At 35.4% G+C, this 21,517-nt stretch overlaps 1 protein-coding gene and 1 pseudogene across 1 annotated transcript in view; one reads left to right on the plus strand and one right to left on the minus strand.

Annotated features, from left to right (window-relative positions):
* The window catches only part of PIGU (phosphatidylinositol glycan anchor biosynthesis class U), a 79,197-nt gene that overhangs the window by 4,755 nt on the left and 52,925 nt on the right, over positions 1 to 21,517 (plus strand). The window contains exons 2-4 of the mRNA XM_031433957.2: positions 4,621 to 4,685; positions 15,687 to 15,746; positions 16,605 to 16,667. Of these exons, the coding sequence (XP_031289817.1) occupies positions 4,621 to 4,685; positions 15,687 to 15,746; positions 16,605 to 16,667 (188 nt within the window). The remainder of the gene's footprint in view (positions 1 to 4,620; positions 4,686 to 15,686; positions 15,747 to 16,604; positions 16,668 to 21,517) is intronic.
* LOC116147497 (ATP synthase subunit d, mitochondrial-like) lies at positions 8,323 to 10,180 on the minus strand (annotated as a pseudogene).

Here is a 21,517-nt window from a genome sequence, read left to right on the forward strand (position 1 = left end):
CTTCTCCAAAGCTTCTCCTCAGCTTTGCCTTTTCTTTTATGACCTTGACAGTTTTGAAGCATACTGGTCAAGTATTTTGTAGAAAAGTTTCTCAATTTGGTTTTATCTAATGTTCTCTCATAGTTAAATTGAGATAATGGATTTTGGGGAAGAATCCCACTGACGTGATGTGACCCTCTCAGTGCACTGGATTGGAGGATACACCATATTGAAATGTCTTATTATTTCTAATGTTAACCTTAATCTCTTGATTAAGGTAGTATCTGCCTGGCTTCTCAACTGTAAAATTACTATTTTCCCTTTTTAATTAGTAAACATTTGGGGGATATACTTTGGGGCTTTGTAAATATCCTGTTTCTCTTCAAGTTTTTGCCCACTACTTTTTGCATTTATAGGTTGAACTTCCCTGCAGTAATCATTACTGTGGTGCTCTAATGGTGACTTTTCTATTTCCCTATTTCCTTCTTTATGTATTAATTGGAATTCTGTTAGGAAGAGTTGTCATGTCATTTAGTTAATTAATTAATTCATTCATATTTATATCAGTATAGACTCATGGGCATTGATTTTATTTTCTGGATTATAATGCATACTTCTTTGCCATTGGGACCTATTTCCAGTTGACTCCTTTGTCCTTTTGACATACCTCCCTCTCACTTTCTTTTATTGTTGTTGGTTTTTTTGTGTGTGTATTTTGTTTTTAGCATTTTATTACTTTCTGGAACCAGGAGATGCTCCAGGCTTGTCTTGTATTTCCTTGGTCCAGCTTCAGAATTGACTTCTCCAAGGAGTCTTTGTTCCTTTATTGGAGAATGTTATTTAGAAACCAAGATCTGTATGTTAGGTGTGTTTATTGCACTGTTTCTAGGACCCTCTAGACTTGAAATATAAGGATACACTTTTTTTGAGAAAGCTGAATGCATGCCCTTCTTGATATGGGAAGCTCAAAGACAATGTTTGTCTTATACTAGATGATAATGCTTTTATTATCACCCATAGGAAAAGTATATCAAGGTAACTAAGAATTCTTGCTTCATGAGATCTATCAGTTAAGAGTGAACAACTTTATGAAAAAAAAACACTGATATTTTAGAATAATTGGCTGTAATAATTAGCTTTTATAGTCAACTATTGTAAAACATTAGTTGTTAGGTAATAATCCTGTGAGGTGGAAATGTTATTCATTGCTCTGGTGTACTTTGCATGGATTTTATTTTGGGGGGTACTCTAGGAAAAAGCATGGCTTAAAGCTATGGGTTCTTTAGTTTTTTTTAATTGAGTTTCTTTTTCCCCAAACAGGCATTTTGTGAAACCTACGTCAGAATGTTTCCAGCAAAATATTATTGGACCATTTTTATATGTATTAGAATTTGGGGGCCCTGGTTATTCTTTTATACATAGGATAGATTCACTATTATATTCTAGAGGATTTTGGTACTCTATAGCTCAGATTATAGTTCTCAAATGCACTGCAGACCATGCCAGAGTTTTCAGTCTTGTGCACCAAAATAAGAAAATAAGGGCATTGTGAGAAGTTTATCATAAAGCTAAATATATTCCAGTAAAAATATTGTGAGTTTCTGCTCTTCCTATACTTTTTTAGTGTTATAGCTAGTGGTACTAAATGGTAGTGTTTGTGTTTTTTTTAATGTCTTTACATGAATTTGATTCTATCATTTATCTATTAAGTAATATTGAGGTCGAATTTAATCATCAAGACAGTAGAACCACATTCCAGGCACTTGCCAGAGAACAGATTAACAAATTCACTAGTGTACAATATCTAGAAAAGGCATATCTGAGAGAAATTACTTTTAGACAGTTGCCTGAAAGGTATGCAGCTACATAATCAAAAATTTCCCTTTGGATTAAGTCAGTGGAGAGTGATGTTCCTGGGCAGCATCTTAGTGGTCCTCCGTAAAGTTGCTTTTACTGCTCTGTGGCTGGATGCCATTGACTTAGATTGAGTGTTGCCTAGTGAAGTGGCCTGATGAATCATCTCCTTGGGTCTCCAGTAAAGCTGTTAGTGAAGGGTTTGGTAGTTGTGTTACACAGCAGCTTCCTTATGTGGCTCCATGATGGAAGTTTCTCTCTGGTCCTAGTACAAGGACCAGTTACAGTTGTCTTGAACAGTGGGCTTTGTTTTATTTTTCAGATACCATGAATTATACAACTGATAGGTTTCCTTCTAGGGTAGGTTTATAAAGTTTAAAGCCATGCTTATGGCCCACTCATTACAAATATATAGTTATTTTTTAAACAGGCTCTGTAACTTTGATTTTGTTTTATTTGCCTTTTTTGAATAGGTAATTTAGCCACATGGTTCAAAAATCAAAGGTGCAAAAGTCTATATGATTGAAAGGCACCTTTCTACCATTTTCCTATACTACCTAGTTCTGTTCCCTGGAGGGAACTGTTTCTTATGTTTATCAGTTTCATATTTATATATGTAATGCATTTTAAAACTTACACATTTTATAGATTTTTGTGGCTTCATTTTATGTTTTTCTCATCTTTCGTCATTCGTTTTCTTTTAAAATTAATTTTCCTGTTAATAATTATAAAGTAATGCATGTTCATTGCTCAAGATTCAGAAACTAAAGAAAAGATAAAAGGAACCAAAAATCTTCTGTAATCTTATCATCCAGAGGTGGTTGCTGTTAATTTTTTGTTTATTTTTATTTGGTTTATTTAATGTTTCTGTTTTATGCTTGTTTTGAGGCATTTCTCATTGAATACATATTCATTCTCTCTCAAATAATTAAATGAATGAATGCTGATAAATATTTAAAGTAAAATTTGATTGTATTTTACATGTCGTGTTATGACCTGCTTTTCATTTAAGACTATTTTATGGACATCTTTCCTTCAGTAAATATACAGTTGACCCTTGAACAGTGCAGGAGTTAGGGACACCTACTGACCCTCTGTGCAGTTGAAAATCCAAGTATCATTTTTAGTCAGCCCTCCATATACACTTTTCCTCCATACCCTTGGTTCCTCCATATCTTCTGTTCTGCATCCACTGATTCAACTAACTGCCAGTTGTGTGTGTAGTACTGTAGTATTTACTGCTGGAAAAAATCCACATATAAGGGGACCTGTGGAGTTCAAACTCATGTTGTTTAGAAGTCAGCTGTATATCTGTAATATGCTTTTAAGTTTTAACTCAATTTTGTAATAATTTTAGATTTTCAAAAAAGTTGGAAAAATAGTACGTTGAGTCCCTGTTTACCCCTTACCCAACTTCTACTGTTACCATCCTATATAACCATATTACAATGACCTAGACCAGAAAATTAGCATTAATACAATACTATTAACTAATTTATAGACCTACAGAATTTTTACCAATTATTCCACTAATGTCCTTTTTTTCTGGTCCAAGATTCAATCATGACCCCACACTGTATTTAGCTGTTATGTGTCCTTAGTCTCTTTCAATCTGGGATGCTTCCTTAGACTGAAGATTTTTAAAGAGTACTGACCAGTTATTTTGTCTCTCAGTTTGGTGTTTTTCTCATGATGAGATTGAAATTATGCTTTTTTGGCAAGGATACCACATTTCCGGTATGAGGATCACAGTATTTTTATCCCCATCTCAGTGAATCATGTCAGGAGGTACTTGCTGTTGATAATGTTAACTGGTTAACATATTACTGGTGTTGTTAACTTAGGTCACTTGAGTTAGGTAGTGAATGCCAGGTTTATCCACATAAAATTATTATTTTTCCCCTTGCAAACATTCTGTTTCCAATCATATTTTTACCCACTAATTTTAGTATCTATTGTTGATACCTTTCACAGTTATTACTGTGGGGTCTGCCAAATGGTGATTGTCTATTTCCATCTTCCTTATACATTTGATGTTTATAATTCTCTATGGGGAAGAGCTTTCTTTTCTCTTCCACTTATTTATTTATTCAGTTATTTATAACGTAGTATGATTTTTAACTATAAAGTGCCCCTATCTATTTGTCTGTATAACTATCCACATATACATATGTATATACATAAAAATACATGTACATAAATCTCCATTAATAGACATTAGAGTTATTTAAAATTTTTTAGTACTCTGAGCACCATAATAAACATACTTCTTTCGGCACTTGTCCAGTTATTTCCGTGGGATAAATTGCCCTGAGAACAATTTATTTCTGGGTCAGAAGACACACACTTAAAAAGTACATATTGCCTATAGAAAAGTTAATACAAACGTCACACAAACAAGCAGCGTATAAGAGTGACTGCCATTTTCCTACTCTATGGACAACATTTCTCAGAGCTTCTAATTTGTTATCTTACTGTTTTTTGGAATGGAGCAGAATATATACAAATGAAACACTTTTTAGAGTGGATGGAAGCTACAAGGAGATGGTAAGAAGCTTATCTTTTAACATAAAATTTTCTCATGAGTGCTGCCCCACAATGGGCAATGTATAGAAGAAAGTTCTGCATCATCTGAAATCAAGACTTAAATTCACTTGCTGGGAATGAGGTAAAGGGGGTTAGACAGACCGTGAAGCCCTTCATGTTCCCGGGAGTATCGAACACTGGTTTATGGCCATCTGCCTATGTCTCTGAAGTAAGAGTGAACTTCGATGTCTTACTTTTCAGTGGTTGAAGGCCTCTCTCTGCTGGACTTGGGAGTGTCTCCGTATTCTGGAGCAGTATTTCATGAAGTAAGTGCTTTGTTTTCTTTTCTGGGTACCAAAGAGTAGTTTATAGTCACAGATACCAAAGCCTAACCTCTGTTTTGTACAAACATTTAAAAGATCTATTTTTAAAAATCATATTTAGAAACCGCCCTTTTTAAAATGTCCTCTGCTTAAGAAGATTTCACAATTGCAGTGGAAATGATCCAGATTAAGATTGTATTTTGGGGAAGCAGATGAGATTTCTGTAGAACTTACTATTTTTGTTGGCAAACACATTGTAAACAGTTCTCAGTCCATGAATAGGTTATATGCTAATTGGCATGTAATTGGTTCTTTGGAATATGCTTTTCCATGAAAACTGTGAAAGCAATTGTTGGCTTCTTAGAAAGCTCACAAAAGCCTATTTAACCCATAAAATTAGTTCTTAAGATGAATAAAATCACTCTTAGGTCACCATCATCTCTTGCTTGGGTTACTACAATAGCTTCCTGACAAGTCTTTCTGCATTCAGTCTGGCTCATTTACTTTTCATTCTGCAATCAGAACCATCTTCCTGAAATGTAAATCTCATTTTGTCAGTGTCCTACTCAATACCTTGGAATGTTCACCACTGAGCTCAGGATAAAATCCAGAACCTTAGCATGCATAGAAAGCCCTGTGGGCCCTGCTAACCACATCAACTGCATATCTTTCCATTTTCCTCTTCCCATTTTTATTGACCTTACCATTTAGAAGTCTTCTAATTTGACAATTTAACCCCTAATTTTTATAATTGCTCCCTCTTTCTACTTTGAGAACAATTTTTTTGGTTTGTCTATCAAATTTTGTTTTTTTCCCCGAACATTCAGCTTGGTTCTCATAGAGATAATAACTCTTTTGCATTCATATTTCATTATCTTTGTAGTGCTATCTAACTGAACCACAGTGACAAGAGCTACTAGCAGAAACAGGTTAGGAACAATTGAAGAGACTTTTTTTGTTGTTGTTTGTTTTGTTATGTTTTGAGGGGAGGTAATTAGGTTTGTTTATTTATTCGTATTTATTTATTTTAATGGAAGTACTGGGTACTGATCCCAGGACCTTATGCATGCTAAGCATGCACTCTACCACTGAGCTATATACCCTCCCCCAACAGACTTTTTAATGAGCACACAGTTCAGTTATTGGAAACAGATGTGTGTGGGCATACTCAAGCATAGCCCACCAGCCATGAGCTCAGTGTTCTGTGGGCCTTGGGCAGTATGTTTTCTAGACAGAATAGGAGCCCCCTGAGAGAGTTTTGACATACTTTTATTGTGCTCCAGCACCATATTCTCTCTTATCTATGTGTCTTTGCTCATGTTGTTTTCTCCTTGTGGCAAGCCATTCTTTCCTCTTTTTGTGGCTGACTCTGCTATTCAGACATTAGCTTAGGTTTTACCTCCCCCAGGAAGCCATCCCTCATCACCTTAGACTAAGATATTTCTCCTGTATCTTCCAAAGTGTCTTGTGCTTATCCTTTTCATGGCTCATATTATACTCTGTACTTGTTTTACCCACTATGATATATGCTCCTCAGAACATGTACTGGCTCCCTTTCATCACTTACTCCTAGTGCCTAGCTCTGTATCTGCATATGTATTCCAATCCCTCCATACCGTCTCTCTTTCTTTTAACAAAGGTTTGTTAAGTGCACACCAAATGCCAGCTACCCTGCCAGGTGCTAGGGATGTAAGACAAGACACAGTCCTTGGCCTTATGATACTTTAATTTCTGAGAGAAACAGACAATAAGTTAGTAAAAAAGAAATGGATTTCAGAGCAAAGAATATTGTCAGGAGTAAAGAAGGTCATTTCATAATGATGAAGGGGTCAGTTCATCAAGTGGACCTAACAATTCTAATGCTTATGCACCTAATAACAGAATTTCAGAATACATGAAGTCTGATAGAACTGCAAGGAGAAGTAGACAAATCCCCAGTAATAGTCTGAGATTTCAGAATCCTTCTGTCAATGATTGATCGAACAAGCAGACAGAAAATCAACAAGGACATAGAAGACTTGAGCAATACACCAACCAACTTGACCTCATTGACATTTACAGAACGTTCCATCCAATAACAGAACAGAATCTTTTCAAGTGTATATGGAACATTTGGAAGATAGAGCATATCCTGGGCCATAAAATAAGACTTAATAAATCTAAAAGGATTGGAGTCATATAAAGTATATTCTCTAACCACAGTGGAATTAAGTAAAAAACTAGTATCAGAAAGATACCTGAAAAATCCTCAAATATTTGGAAACTAAGTAACATATTCCTCAATAACTCATGGATCAAAGAAGAAATCAGAAGGGAAATTAGAAAGTATTTTTAACTGAATGAAAAGGAAAACACAACCTATCAAAAAATGTGGGATGTTGCTAAAGCAGTACTTGGGGGAAATTTGTAGTGTTAATTACCTATATTAAAAAAAGAGGAAAAGTTTCAAATCATTGACCTCAGTTTCTACCTTAAGAAACTAGAAAAAAAAATATCAACTCAAAGTAAGCAAAATAAAAGAAACAATAAAGATCTAAGTGTAAACAAATGCAATAGAAAACAGAAAAATAGTATTGAAAGTCACCAAAATAAAGTTCTTTGGGATGAACAGTAAAATTAGTAAACATTTGGGAATGATGGATATGTTTACTATCTTGATTGTGGTGATGGTTTCATGGGTGTATACATAGGTCAAAACATATCAAGTTGTACACTCTGAATATGTGCAGTCTGTTTTATACCAGTTACACCTCCTTAAAGCTGAGTTTTTAAAAGTGTGATTTCATGTGAGTGGTAAGTACATACAGAAAAATGAAGCTGAGTAAAGAGATAGAGTGATGATCATGAAAGTGTGTTCAGGGAAGGCACTCTGAGGAAGTGAAATTTGAATAAGAGATCTAAATGAAGCAAGCAAGCCATATGATGGTCCTGATTTGGGAATGAGTTTGGCATTTGTGAGTTGCAGAAAGATGGCCAGTATTGCCAAGGCAGAATGAGCAAAGAGGAGAATGATAGAGCTAAGTTGTAAGAAGTTAGGGGCCTGATTATGTAGGACTTTTTATAGACTTGATTAGGAGTTTGGAATTTCTATTTATCTGTCTGTCTGTCTGTCTGTCTATCTATCTATCTATCTATCTATCTATCTATCTATCTATCTAATCTTTTCCTCCAGTTTTATTGAGATATAATTGACCTACAGCACTGTGTAAGTTTAAGGTGTACAGCATAAAGATTGGACTTTTATACACTGAAAAACACGTTAAATTTAGTGAACATCCATCATCTCATATAGATACAACATTAAAGAAATAGAAAATTTTTTTTTCCTTGTGAGGTGAACTCTTAGGATTTACTCCTTTAACAACCTTCATATATCATGTACAGCAGTGTTAATTATATTTATCATTTGTTGTACAATGTATCCTAAGTACTTACTTATCTTATAACTGGAAGTTTGTACCTTCTGACCATCTTCATCCAATTTCCCTTCCCCCTCTGGTAACTGTAAATCCAGTCTCTTTTTCTATGAGTTTGTTTGTTTGTTTTTGAAGTATAATTGACCTACAACACTATGTTAGTTCCTGGTATATAACACAGTGATTAGATATTTCTATACATTTTAAAATGCTCATTATGATAAGTCTAGTTGTCATTTGTCACCATACAAAGATATTAAATAATTACGATTTTCCCCATACTGTGCATTTCATACCTGTGACTCATTTATTTTTCAGCTGAAAGTTTGTACCTCTTAATCTCTCTATCTCTCTCCTCCTTCACCCTTCTAACCCTTTATCTATCTTTTAATGTAATTGTTTTTAATGTCCAGAATTTGTAATATGAGTACTAGAGCTTCCTTCCAGGCTCAAGTTTATAGATTCTCAGTTGGCTGGTGAGGCCACTTGGGATACTTCTTGTCTAATTTGGTTTCTAGGAAGACTTCATTCAAGTCCTTAATGGTTACTGATCAAATGGAATTATGTTCTTCATCTTTTCCAACTCTTTTTCATATTCCTCAATCCTGGCCTTTAGAGAGACAAAAACTCAGCACAGCATTCGCATCTTTTTCTTCAGCATCCTCCTGGACAATGTATTTATGTTCTGGCACGAGAACCTTCAGGGCATTAAACTTTTTTTTTAAAGTCATCTGCTAAGCCAGCCTTCACCACATTGGCCTTGTGGTAAGCCCAGTCCATAGCAAGGATTCTCAGGTAGAGGAGCCAGCCTGGAGGTGAGGGTCTTAATTCATGATTTCAGGGAGTTGGCAGTGGCCTTTTGGTCTTGGGCTATGATCTCCCCAGAAGCTACCCAGTCAATGCCTTTTAGAGCAAGTTTTTGTCCAGCTGCCTGGAGATCCTTTACTGACCTTGGTGGCCCACAATGGCAGGTGAATTTTATTTTACTGTGATAGGAAGACACTATAGATTTTTAAACCAGGAGAGAAGTGATCATATTTATTTTACATTTAATAAATGTTGCTGTGGTAATGATCATTTTGTAATGTATAGAAACATGAAATCACCATGTTGTACACCTGGAACTAACAGTGTTGTAGGTCAGTTATACGTCAATTAAAAAAAAAAAGAATCTAGAGATTTTACCTCAGTTCAGAGTTGTCCTTAAAAAGGATAGGTTCTATGTCTTGCAATTGTAAAATGGAAATTCTTTACTTGATGAGTTATTTCATCATTTGTATAGGAAGGCATAAATGGAGATAGTGATGAAAACAAACAAAAAAACATTGTGCAGATATGACTGAGCTGTGGTTCCTCTCATCTGTGAAAAATGTTGCAAGTTTAATTAAAAGTCTTTTAAGTGAAACAGTATTTCACTATGTTCAACTCAGTTGAGTAACTTCGTAAGAAATGGTTGTAGAAGGTAAGGAAAAGCTGAGAATTTCTGCCATGTTGGAACTGTGATTCTTTTGGATTTGTAACTTTCCTTTCATTGAAAATAAACACTAAGGTCTTTTTTAAGATCTTAAAAAATCTGCATACTGGAAGGAAATTGACTCTAGGAGCAAGAAGTGAAGCTGGGAAAATGATTAGGATGCTTGTGCAGTAGTCAAAGCAGGATGATGGCTTGAAACTAGGGTGGTAAGAACAAAGGTGGTGAAAGGTGATAAGATTCTAGTTATATTTGTAGAGGTAGATTTATTTGTAGGTTTGATGAGAGCTATGAAGGCAAGAGAGAATTTAAGGATATGATTCAAAGATAGCAGGTTTTTGTCCTGAGCAACTGAGTAAATGGTGGTGTTATTTCATGAGGTGAAGCATACTGAAGGAGGAGCAGGTTTTAGTTAGGGTGGGAAATAAAGAGCTCAGATTTCACCATGTTAAGTTTGAAGTGCTTATTAGATATCCAAATGGCAATGTTAAGGCAATTGGCTGTACAAATGTGAAACTCAAGAAGAGAGATCCAGGCTGGAGATACAAAATTGGGATCTATCGGCCTATCAATAATATTTGAAAACATGGGGCAGGATGTGTTTACCTCATGTGATAGCTAGCCTCCAAGATGGCTCCCAAAGATTTCCACCTCCTAGTAGTCACCTTTGTGAAGTTCTCTCCCACATTGTACCAGAGTTGGTCTCTGTGACCAACAGAATATGGCAGAAATGATGGCATGTCTTCCTAGATTAGGTTATAAAAGACCCTGCACGTAGACTTTCTCTCTCTTGGATCACTTGCTCTGGGGAACAAGACAATGATGAATCCTAGAACACATTCTTACTCTTCATCATGTGCTATACTAGTGTGTGTGTGTGTGTGTGTGTGTGTGTGTGTGTGTGTGTGTGTGTGTGTGTGTAAAAGGAGATAAAGGCATAAGGTAGGAATTTCTGGTTACCAGAAACATGTTAACTTTCTATACCTTATTAAGCAGAGGTTTTGTTTTGTTTTGTTTTGTTTTATGGGGGGGAGGGTAATTGGGTTTATTTATTTATTTATATTTGGAGGAGGTACTGGAGATTGAACTCAGGACCTCGTGCATGCCAAGCGTGCACTCTACTGCTTTAGCTATACCCGTTCCCCCTGTATATCTGTATTAAGATAACCCCTTTAGGACTGTTAACCTTTAAGAACTCTGAATTAAGGGACAAGAACAGTTGCTTCACTTGAACACAGTGCGGATGACTTTGAACTCAGAGTCCGATGGTCCTCATTCCTGAATATGGGTTAATTTGCTTCTAAGTTGGGCATTCATAAATCAAGAGCTACCTGTATTTTAATATAGTTTCTCTAAGTAATAAAAATACTATAAAGAAATAAAATTATATCAAACCCAAGAACACTTTTGGAGAGAAAGTTCATTATTTGTATTGTTTTCTTCCTTAGTCTTTAGCAGATTTTATTATCTAGTTCTTAGGGAAAGGTAAAAATATGTGAAAGTGGAGAAGAAAAATCTGCACAGGAGAGAAAAAAGGAATTTAGTTACCACAGGTTAGATTTTATGACTATCTTCAACAGATGTTTCTGTTTTCTGTGTTTACCCAAGTACTGATAGTAAAATTGTGAGTTTACCCATATATACCCTACCCTGAGTGGGAGTGCTCACCTAAATGGAGATGTAGCATACAGACAAATTATATTCAGTGTATACTTCTCTATAATAGTATGATATGCAATTAAACTAACTGCTGTGTACATGTTAGTTCATTATGGCAGTGAGCTCATTTGCTGATAGGCTTTTTGAGAACAGTTTGTTCTGTTATTTTTGAAACCTATTTAGTGCCATTCTAAACTATCTGAAACATCAAAACACTTTGAAAGCAGGCTATTGGTAATATAAATATCAAGTTGCTACTTCTTACAAACAAAGTTAAATGCAAAAAAGGATCCATTAGTAGATATTTGTAAAAGTTTAATTCTTTTAGAATTTTGAAAGGCAAAGCTGATGACTCTGTTTTCAAAAAGAGGTAAAAAGTTGATCTCAGGTAGCTAACATATTGAAGTTTACTGTATGCAAGTTACCATGCTAAGTACTTTGTGACTGTTACCACTTGATTCTCCCAAGAACCTTGTGAAATAGGTCACTATACTTGTTTTATAGCTAAAGAAACTAAGGCTTAGAGGGGAAAACAACTTGCCCAAAGGTACATAGGTGGAACCTCATTTTAAACCTGAGTCTGACCCCAGAGATTTATCCTTTCTTCCACACTGGGTGTTCTCACTAAAAAGCCTGTCAATGACCTTTAGAGTATCTTAGGACACATTTTTGCATGTAGTTGGGGATTGAGAAGAGGTGTTCCTGAGTCACGAGCATGGGCTTGCTAAAACCAAGTTATGTACTTTCCTTCTTTTCTGGTGGATTGACAAACTGGCTTATATAGAAGACCAACAATCCTGCCTAGAACAACTAGAAAAGCAGGAGGAATACAAAAAACATCCACTTGATGGCATTGGGTAAGATGACCGGGATTTGAGGGGCTGAGATCCCAGAGAGGAAGGTCCAGAAATTGAGACCAACAGCCTGAGCTGCTTTCTCCTTGATGCATTTACCAATTTATTGTAAATGGCACAGGCTGAGGAGGCAGAGAAAGAGAACAGAAATTGGCTGGTAAGAGGCTATGGAACTAAACATAAACAGAGCTGTTGGCAGTGTAATGGTGCTAGGAAATAAAAATTCGATTGTACTTCCAACCAAAGTGGCAGGGCTATGGCAAAGGACTTGGCTTCTAGTTGAGTCCTCTGAAGGACTACAGTTGAGGAATAAGGGTATAGACTAATTTTACAAAGACTGAAGCTAGCTTCTAATTAGGTAAACCCCTAATTAGATTAAGGTGATACAATTCTATTCTAATTACTTGACAGAAGCTTAAGAAAATCCTTTCTGGAGGAAAATCCTGAACCTCTACAGTTTCTCTTGCACAACATACATCATTCAATTTAAAATTACCAAGCATAATAAAAGATAGAAAAAATAGGCACTAAAAACAGATTCACAGGTGATCCAGATAGTGAGTTATCAAATTTGGACTTTAAAATAACTGTGACCAATGATTAATATGTTCAAAAAGTAAATGAAAAGATAGTGAATTTCTCCAGGGAACTGTAATATATAAAAATCATCAAATGGAAATTCTAGAACTAGAAAACAATAACAACTGAAGAATGCAATAGGCAAGTTTAACAGCAGATTACACAAATCAAAGAGGATTAGTGATCTGGAAGATAGGTCTGTATAAAGTACCTAGACTGAAGCTTGGAGAGAAAAGGATAGAAACAGAAAAAAAAAAAAAAAAAAGAGAGAGAGAGAGAGATCTATTAGATACAGTAGAAAGGTTTAACATGCATACAAATAGAGTTTCAGAATGGGAGTATAGATAGACTGAGGCAGAAACAATATTTGAAGAGATAAATGGCTGAAAAATCTTTTAAACTTATGAAATATTTCAATTCAAGAAGCTCTGTAAATCTAAGCAGGATAAATTCAAAGGAAAACATACACTGTGTATCATATGATATGACTTATATGTGGAATCTAAAAAAAAGACAAACTTACGGGTTTAAAATATATGTAGAATTAAAGCCATAACAATGACAGAAAAGGCTGGGAGTAGCTATATGGAGTTAGAGTGTTCAGAGATCCTTATATTGTCTAGGAAGTGGTAAAAGTAATCATTTATATTATACTTTAATTAAAGTCAAAGGCCTATGTCATAATCTATAAATTAACCACTAAAAGAATAGTAACTAAATGTATAACCAACAAGCTAATAGAGGGGGACATGGAATAATAAAAAATAGTGAAGCAAGCAAGAAAGAGAAACTAGCATAGAGAAAATGGGACAAATGAAAAATGAAATAGTAAGATGGTAAACTTAAACACACATATATCAGTAATTACATTAAATGTGAGTAGAATAAAATCCAACTGAAAGATATTTTGTGGATAAAAAAGTAATTATATGCTGCTTTTAAGAAACATGTCTTAAATATAAGAAAACATAAAAAAGAAAAAAAAAAAACAAAGAAAACATAAAAAAGTAGAAAGTAAAAATACTGGAAAAGATATATCATGTAGACATTAGCCCAAAAAAGCTGATGTAGCTATACTAACATCAGACAAAGAACATTCTAAGGCAATAAACATTACTAGAGGTAAAGAGGATTATTTTATAATGATTAAAAAGATCAGTCCACCCAGAAGATACAGTAATTCTACACAATTAACTACATAGCTTCAAAATATATAAAGCAAAAATGACATGACTAAAAGGAGAAATAGATAAATCCACAGTCATAGGGGAAAAATTTTAACATATCTATCTCAATCACTGATACAAACAGACCAAAAAATTAATAAGGAAATAGCAGATTTGAACAGATCATTAGCATACTTAACCTAGATGTCATACATAGACTATTATACCCATAAATGTTAGTACGCACATTCTTTCCAAATGTATGTGGAGCACTTACCAAAACTGACTGTATGATGGATCACAAAGCAACTTCACAACACATTTGAAATGACTGAAATCATTTTCTATGACCACAGTAATAAATACATTACAAAAATATAAAAATGAAACCTATAATAATTGGAAATTAAACATTATACATTTTAAAGTAATCTCAATTACAGAAGAAATCTCAGTGGAAATTAGAATACTTTGAACTGAATCATACTGAAAAAAACAACATAACAAAACTTGTATGAAGCAGCTAAAACCATACTCAGAGGAAAATTTATTGCCTTAAGTGAATATACAGTTGACCCTTTAATAACACAGGCTTGAACTTCACAGATCCACTTAGTAAGTATGTACTATAGTACTGCACAATCCAAAGTTGATTTAATTCAAGGATGCAGAACTTTTTTTTAAATTTTATATTATTTGGTGGGCAGGTGATTAGGTTATTTATTTGTTTGTTTGAATGGAGGGGATCCTGGGGATTGAATCCAGGACTTCATGCATGCTGAGCATGTGCTCTACCACTGAGCTATACCCTCCCCAACAAGGATGCAGCACTTTGGATATAGAAGGCTGACTGTAAAGTTATACTCATATTTTTGACTGTGTAGGGGGTCAGGATGGCTAATCCCCACATTGTTCAAGGGTCAACTGTATTAGGAAAGAAGAAAGTCTGAAAATCAGTGATCTAGGTATCTTTAGAAAAAGATAAAGCCATTATCCCCAGAAAAGGTTGAAGAAAGAATTGTATATGGTAAAGTATAGAAATTAATGAAATAGAAAATGAAAGTATAATAATCAGCAAAGCCCAAAATTAGTACTTTGAAAGATAATAAAATTAAGAAATCTCTGGCAAAATTTGTCAAGATAAAAAACAGGAGGTACAAATTACCAACATTGGGAATGAAAAAGGAAACATCACTATAGTTTCTGCAGACACTAAGAAGAGAAATATTATAAACACCTTTATGCCCCCAAATTTGAAAACTTACATGAAATGGATGAATTTCTAGAAAACCACAATTTACCTAAACTGGCAAGGAAAAAATAGCAAATCTGAAGAGTGTCTTATCTGTGAAATAAATTGAATCTGTAATTTAAAATCTTCTCAAAGAAAATCCAGGTCGAGATGGCTTCACAGTGAGTTAGTTTTCCCAACTCTTTGAAGAGGAAGTAATGCTAATCATCTAAAACATCTCAGAGAACAGAAGAAGGGAAAACATTTTCCATTTTATTTTATGAATTCAGCAATCTTGGTCCACCATGGAGTTTCCCTTACATATTATATATGTCTTAGAACTAAGATTCTCCTCATATCTTTATTGTGTTAACAGTTCTTCAATAGGTATTTAACACATATCAGATTTTGTTTATTCTCTTTACTCAATTCAGCAGATAGTCCCAGTGGCACAAAATGATTCAGTGTTACTAAATAATTCTCCCTCAGATGTATGCTGACCAACTGGCGTAGGACAGTATTCTAGGAAAGAAAGAGATTTTTGTTGACATAATAGCCTCCTCCTCATCCCCTATGCTGGAAACTGATAACAGTAAGATTTAATTTAATTTGTGTTTTTTTCTTGCAGACTCCATTAATAATATACCTCTTTCATTTCCTGATTGACTATGCTGAATTGGTGTTTATGGTAAGTAACTTTCTGCATAAAATCAGTATGTGTGTATTTTTAATTTTACAGTCTTTTTATCCTCTTGTTTTTTAAAAAAAAATTTTGTTTTAGGAGCTCAAGAGTTTCTCAGAATATGAACACAAAAAGCTATCTTCAATGTGAATTCATGGAACTGTGATAGTATTATGGACATAAGGAGTAGTCTCTGACATCTGACCAGTTCCAGTTCCTTACCTTCAAAAATTTGATTTCTGGACTACGTAGTCTTGAATTTCTAACTTCAAGATTCTATGATTGGCTTTAATTGTGGTGCCAGTGGGCATCCTGAATTTCCTAAGCATTCTGCCAAGAGATGCTGTGAAGAGGACCTAGGCCTGATAAGACTTTCAGGGCAGGAACCTTCAAAATTTAGACAGCAGGGCTATGTTTTGACAGTGTAGTAATTTGAAACACTTGCCTAATCTAGACTTGAAAATCTGGGTCAAGTAGGAGGTCCACTGAGGTCTTCCTTAATAATTACAATGGCTGTGGCTTATTGAGGATTTACTGTGTGCTAAGCACTTGACAGATATCAGGCTTACAAAGCAGTGGATATAATTTTCATTTTATAGAAAACTTAAATAACTTGCAATTACAGAGAAGATGTGGGACACCAAACTGATGTAAGCCTAGATGGGTCCTAATCCTCAGGGTTTTCTGGGCAGACCTCCCTGAAAAGGCTTTATCTTGGGGTAGTCAAAGTGAGGGTTGAGGTTCTTTCTAACTGTAAGAATTTAGTACTGGATAGTCCACTACCATCTAAAAACTTCATACTCTTGGCACCATTCCATTACTCCTACACTAATTGGGTTCACTTCATCTTATTTTATTTGACAGATAACTGATGCAATCACTGCCATTGCCCTGTATTTTGCAATCCAGGACTTCAATAAAGTTGTGGTGAGTAGTCAGTGGAAAACCAGTGGAATTTGGTAGTCTGCTGACCTCTGTTATTACAAAGAATCAAAGGTCATATGCTTAAGGATCAACTGTTTAAAATACTAAGAAGTGGGAGTGAAACTTCTGGCTTGTTCAGCCAGCCCTGGAATGACCAAACCAGTAAGACAAATTTACCAATAGGTACAGAAAGATCAGTGTGATCTATGTAGCTTAATATCTACTCACCTGTCCAAGTTCAGACTTTCTAGAACAAATGAAGTTGAACTACAGTTATTTTAATGAGGAACCCTAAAAATCTTCCATTTCTTTCACCAGTTTTTCTTTCAAAAGGAAAGCAAAATACAGCTTTTAACTCTCTGTGTTATGCCTATCCAAGGTAAAACTGGATTCCCAATGTAGTTTCTGTTTCCTTGAAGAGAGCAATCATAATTGGAAAATTTGGCGTGTATTAAATGCCTGTTGAAAAAATATTGATGTAAATGTTAGTCTTAATCCATATGTAATAGCCAAGGAGAATTGTATAGTGGGACCATTCTCATTTTCCTGAATTCTGAGAGAGTTAACAGGTAAACCATGTGTATCATCCATGTAGTAATTTGAGAAATTGGCTGCAGTCCTCCTTGATTGGCTGGGAGCCACTGAGAGGATTTAGACTGGGGTGAGTGAAGGCTGAATCCCACTGGTGTTGTCTGTTTGTGGTTCATTTTCACTTCTGTTACCAGGTAATAGAACCAGAAAAAGCAGTCTGTCTTTCTGTGCACTGGTCATTAGAAACATGAAGTTGATGAATTCTAGAATGTTAGATCTCAAAGAGATTTTTAAAGTATCTAGACAGAGGGTTCTTAGCTTGGGGTCCATTTATAGGCTTATCAGGTCTATAAAACCCTTGAAATGGTCTGAAGAAATTGTGTAGGTATATACATATGTCATTTTTTTCAAGAAGGAAGTCCGTAGTTGTTATTGGTGCTCTAAGAGTCCTTGATTCCTCCCCAAGGATTATGAACTACATGTTAGAGACTTCGTATCACTAAGACCAGGGAGTATACACCTTAAACTAATGGAGCATTTGTGACAACGTGGATGAACCTTGAGGACATCGTGCTAAATAAAGTCAGACAGAGAAAGACAAATGTTATGTGATCTCACTTACATATGGAATGTAAAAAAGTCAAACTTATAGGAATAGAGAGTAGATTGGTGGTTGCCAGGGGCTAGGGGAGATGGGGAAATGTTGGTCAAAGGGTGCAAACTTCCAGTTATAAGATGAGTAAGTTCCAGATACCTGATATGCAGCATAGTAACTCTAGTTAACAATATTGTATTATATACTTGGAAGTTGCTAAGAGGGTGAATCTTAAATACTCTCACCACACACACACACACACACACACACACGTAATTATTTTAGGTGTATGGATGTGATAACTAACCTTATTGTAGTAAATATTTTGCAATATATACATATATCAAGGCATCATGTACACCTTAAATCTACACAGTGTTATATGTCAATTATGTTTCAAGAAAGCTAGAAAAGAAAAGAAAATTTTAGGGGCTGAGGTAAAATGCTTTAACAGGATTCCCTGGAAGGTGAGAGATGAAATAACTGATCATGACGTTTATAAGCAGAGGAATTCAGAGATAAAATAGCAGTGGTTATTTTCTTTCCCCAAGATAGAGTGTATATATAAACTCCAACCTTTGTTCTTTGAAGTTATATGCTAAAATACTTAGAGTTGAAGGATCATGACATCTGCAACTTACTTTCAAATGGTTGGGGAAAAAAATTGTGTGTGTGTGTGTGTAGAGATAAAGAAAATGTAGCAAAATGTTAACAGTTGGTGGATCTAGGTGTTTTATTGAATTATTCTCTCAACTTTTCTGTAGTTTGAAAGTTTTTAATATAAAACACTGGAGTAAAAAATAGATCCATGTCTCTGCCCACCAGTGTGTGTGTGTGTGTGAGTGAGATATATATGAATATCTAAGGGAGGGTTGGTAGCTTTCAGTTAAGAACACGGTCAGATCTTTTCAACCAAAATGTAAAACTGGAATGCTTTTTAATGAAAGTTGATTAGGGATGCTACCATCATATGTATTCCTATTTTTAATTTTGATCAACTGTCATATACTCCAATTAAAACAATTTTTAATGGGGGAAGAAGCTTATGGGGAAGTAATGAAACTGGGTTTCACTGAGTTTCTTACCAAAGTCAGGCTTCAATGTCAATAGAAGAGATATATTTAGTTTAGAGCACCAATAATTTTAATTCATTTCTTAATTATTTCTGAGTTTATATGGAACCATATAGAGATTTTTATTTTTTTTTTCTTTGTGTGATTTAAAGAGGGAGAGAGAAAACCAAATGAGTGGTTGTCAATACCCTGTTTTTTTTAGCACACCAAGACATTCTGTTATCACCAACTGAATAAAAATTTGGAATAATTTTGCTCTCCATCCTCAGAATTCAGCCTACTAGAACATTAAGTTTTTTGGTCAGAATGAGAGTTTTATTTACATTGTGTCAAAAATTAACTCATTCTAAATGGCAGATTTTGTTAATACTAATATATTACTGTTAATTTGAATAGAATATGAACACATCTTTTCCCAAATCTTTCCCAATGTCAGAATGAGCCCATAACATAGAGTCTGGAAGTATTTAGTCTTGCTGGGATTTGAGACTTTTTATCTCTGGTAATGAAACTGTGTCTACACCCAAATGCATCTTGGAAAACTATGCTGCAGAGAGGGCAGACTCCATCCCCACCCCTATCTCCAACTGTTAGCATGTGGAGTATGAATGCTGATTGATTGTGACCAATTGATTCTCATAACATTTTACATCTACCTTACTTGAAAAAAACCACATTATTCTAGTCTGTCCTTTACTGAGATTGTGCTTCCTAGTTGGAACTCAGAATTCATGTCAGAAAGCTGCAGGTGGTTTGATAGGGAGTGATGAAAACCTGTATCCCCTTAATGTGTTTAGAGGGTTGTGAACATGGAGAACAGACTCCTGAATTTGGAATGTGTTGAGGCTAACACTTGGAGATGCAGTGAGGGTGTAGTATTCACTCCCTAACCTCCCCTCATCCGCATTATAGGTTTTGGCAATGCAAATGGGTGTAGACACAGCTTTAGTGATTAGAAAAAGCTCATTATTTGGAGTAGGAGAATTTGCGAAACCATACCTTGCAGGGGACAAGGAAATGGCTGCATGGAGTAGTGGGTAAAAAGGAAGGAAAACCCCACCCTGGAGATTTTTTTTTTTAATTGAAAAAGTTCTGCTAAAATGTAACATACATACGGAAAAGCATACAAACATCTGTGTACAAACTGATTAATGATCACAAAGGTAACACATGTCCAGGTAATCACCTTTTAGGTCACTTTTAACCTCTCCTGTGTTAGCCTTAAATATCATCTTTGTCATAACTGCTGAATATATCAAGAAATATCTTTGGCTTTTAAGTTGTACTCCTCAACCTCATTTATTTTTATACATCTCGTAATTTCTTGGTGTGTGTGTGTGTGTTTAATTTTCCTTAGATTTTTAGCCCCTTTCCTGCCTCTAACTGGATGCATGGGGATTTTTAAAAGGGACTTTGTTGGTGCTTAGGGGGTCTGAGCCAATCCTGAGCCTATGAGGTCAGGCATAGTGGCAGCAATGCTGATGAGCCTGGAGGAGACAAAAAGAGGCGTAGCAGAGAATCTGGGGACTGCTGACCTGACTGCCCTCTCCTGGAGACTCTCGTTTCATAAAATTTCTGTTTTAAAGTATTTTAGAAGATTGGGATTACAAAGAAGTCTCCTTCTTTCCTTCTTGGCACAATTCACCTTTGTCCAGGGTCTACACATCCTTGTTTAGCTGCCTCCATCTCTTACTGTAGTCCTGCTGGCTGGCTTCCAGCCTGGGAATGGGTCTACATTCCCACCTGTCTCTCTGGCTGCTCCTGGGTGAACTCCTTGTTCCCTTTTAACAGCTGCCTTTGTGGAGCTCACACCCTCCAGGCAGTCTTCCTTTTGTGGTAGAACTCCAGAACCCCCTAGCCAGTGGGGCCCCTGTCCTGCCGCTGCTGCAGCTGTCCTCATTAAGTGCTTTGTTTGCTGAGCCAGCCCCCTTCTCTCTGATAAAAGCACCTTAGTTTATATTTTACCCTTTTAATTAAATAACCCCAGCTGTGAATGGCAGCATAAATCTTACTGATGATAATTCCCACTGCTTAACTTGGACTCTCAGAGGTGATCAAAGGGAGGCTTTTGAAGTTTGTTCAGGCTTTCTGATTAAACCTCTGCCTAAACCTAGGCAAGAAATCTGGGGTTACCTCTACTCCTGGATTTTCTTTTGAACTGAAAAATGTCTCTTTTATTATTTTTTTATTTTAAAATTTAAAAAATTCTGAAATACCTAAGACATGAAAACATATATAAGAATAATATATACTGTGAACCTATTTCAGCTTAAAAAAATTAAACATTTTACATATAATTGCTTCTCTCTGATACTTTTATCTCTTTAGTCCCTGTCTCAGCAGTTCCCACTGTTCTGAATTTAGTGTTTATCATTCCCACACATGGCCTTAACTTGTACTACATTTGTAAATATTCCTAAAAAACATCCAGTATTATTTTACATGCTTTTAACTTTATCTAAATGGTGCAGTGCAGTATGTATTCTGTTTCTGTCTGCATTTTTCATCATTAAATCTTTAATCACACACTACTTTGGCTTCTCTGAATTGCTCTGTTTTATAATAGGTTGCAGCATTGATTTTATACTTTCTAAATAAGATCATTAAATCAGCAGGGCTACCCATTTTGGGTTCGGAGGCTTTTTCCATCTGTT

This window comes from Camelus dromedarius, chromosome 18 (assembly GCF_036321535.1).
Source record: "Camelus dromedarius isolate mCamDro1 chromosome 18, mCamDro1.pat, whole genome shotgun sequence".
Taxonomy (NCBI): Eukaryota; Metazoa; Chordata; class Mammalia; order Artiodactyla; family Camelidae; genus Camelus; species Camelus dromedarius.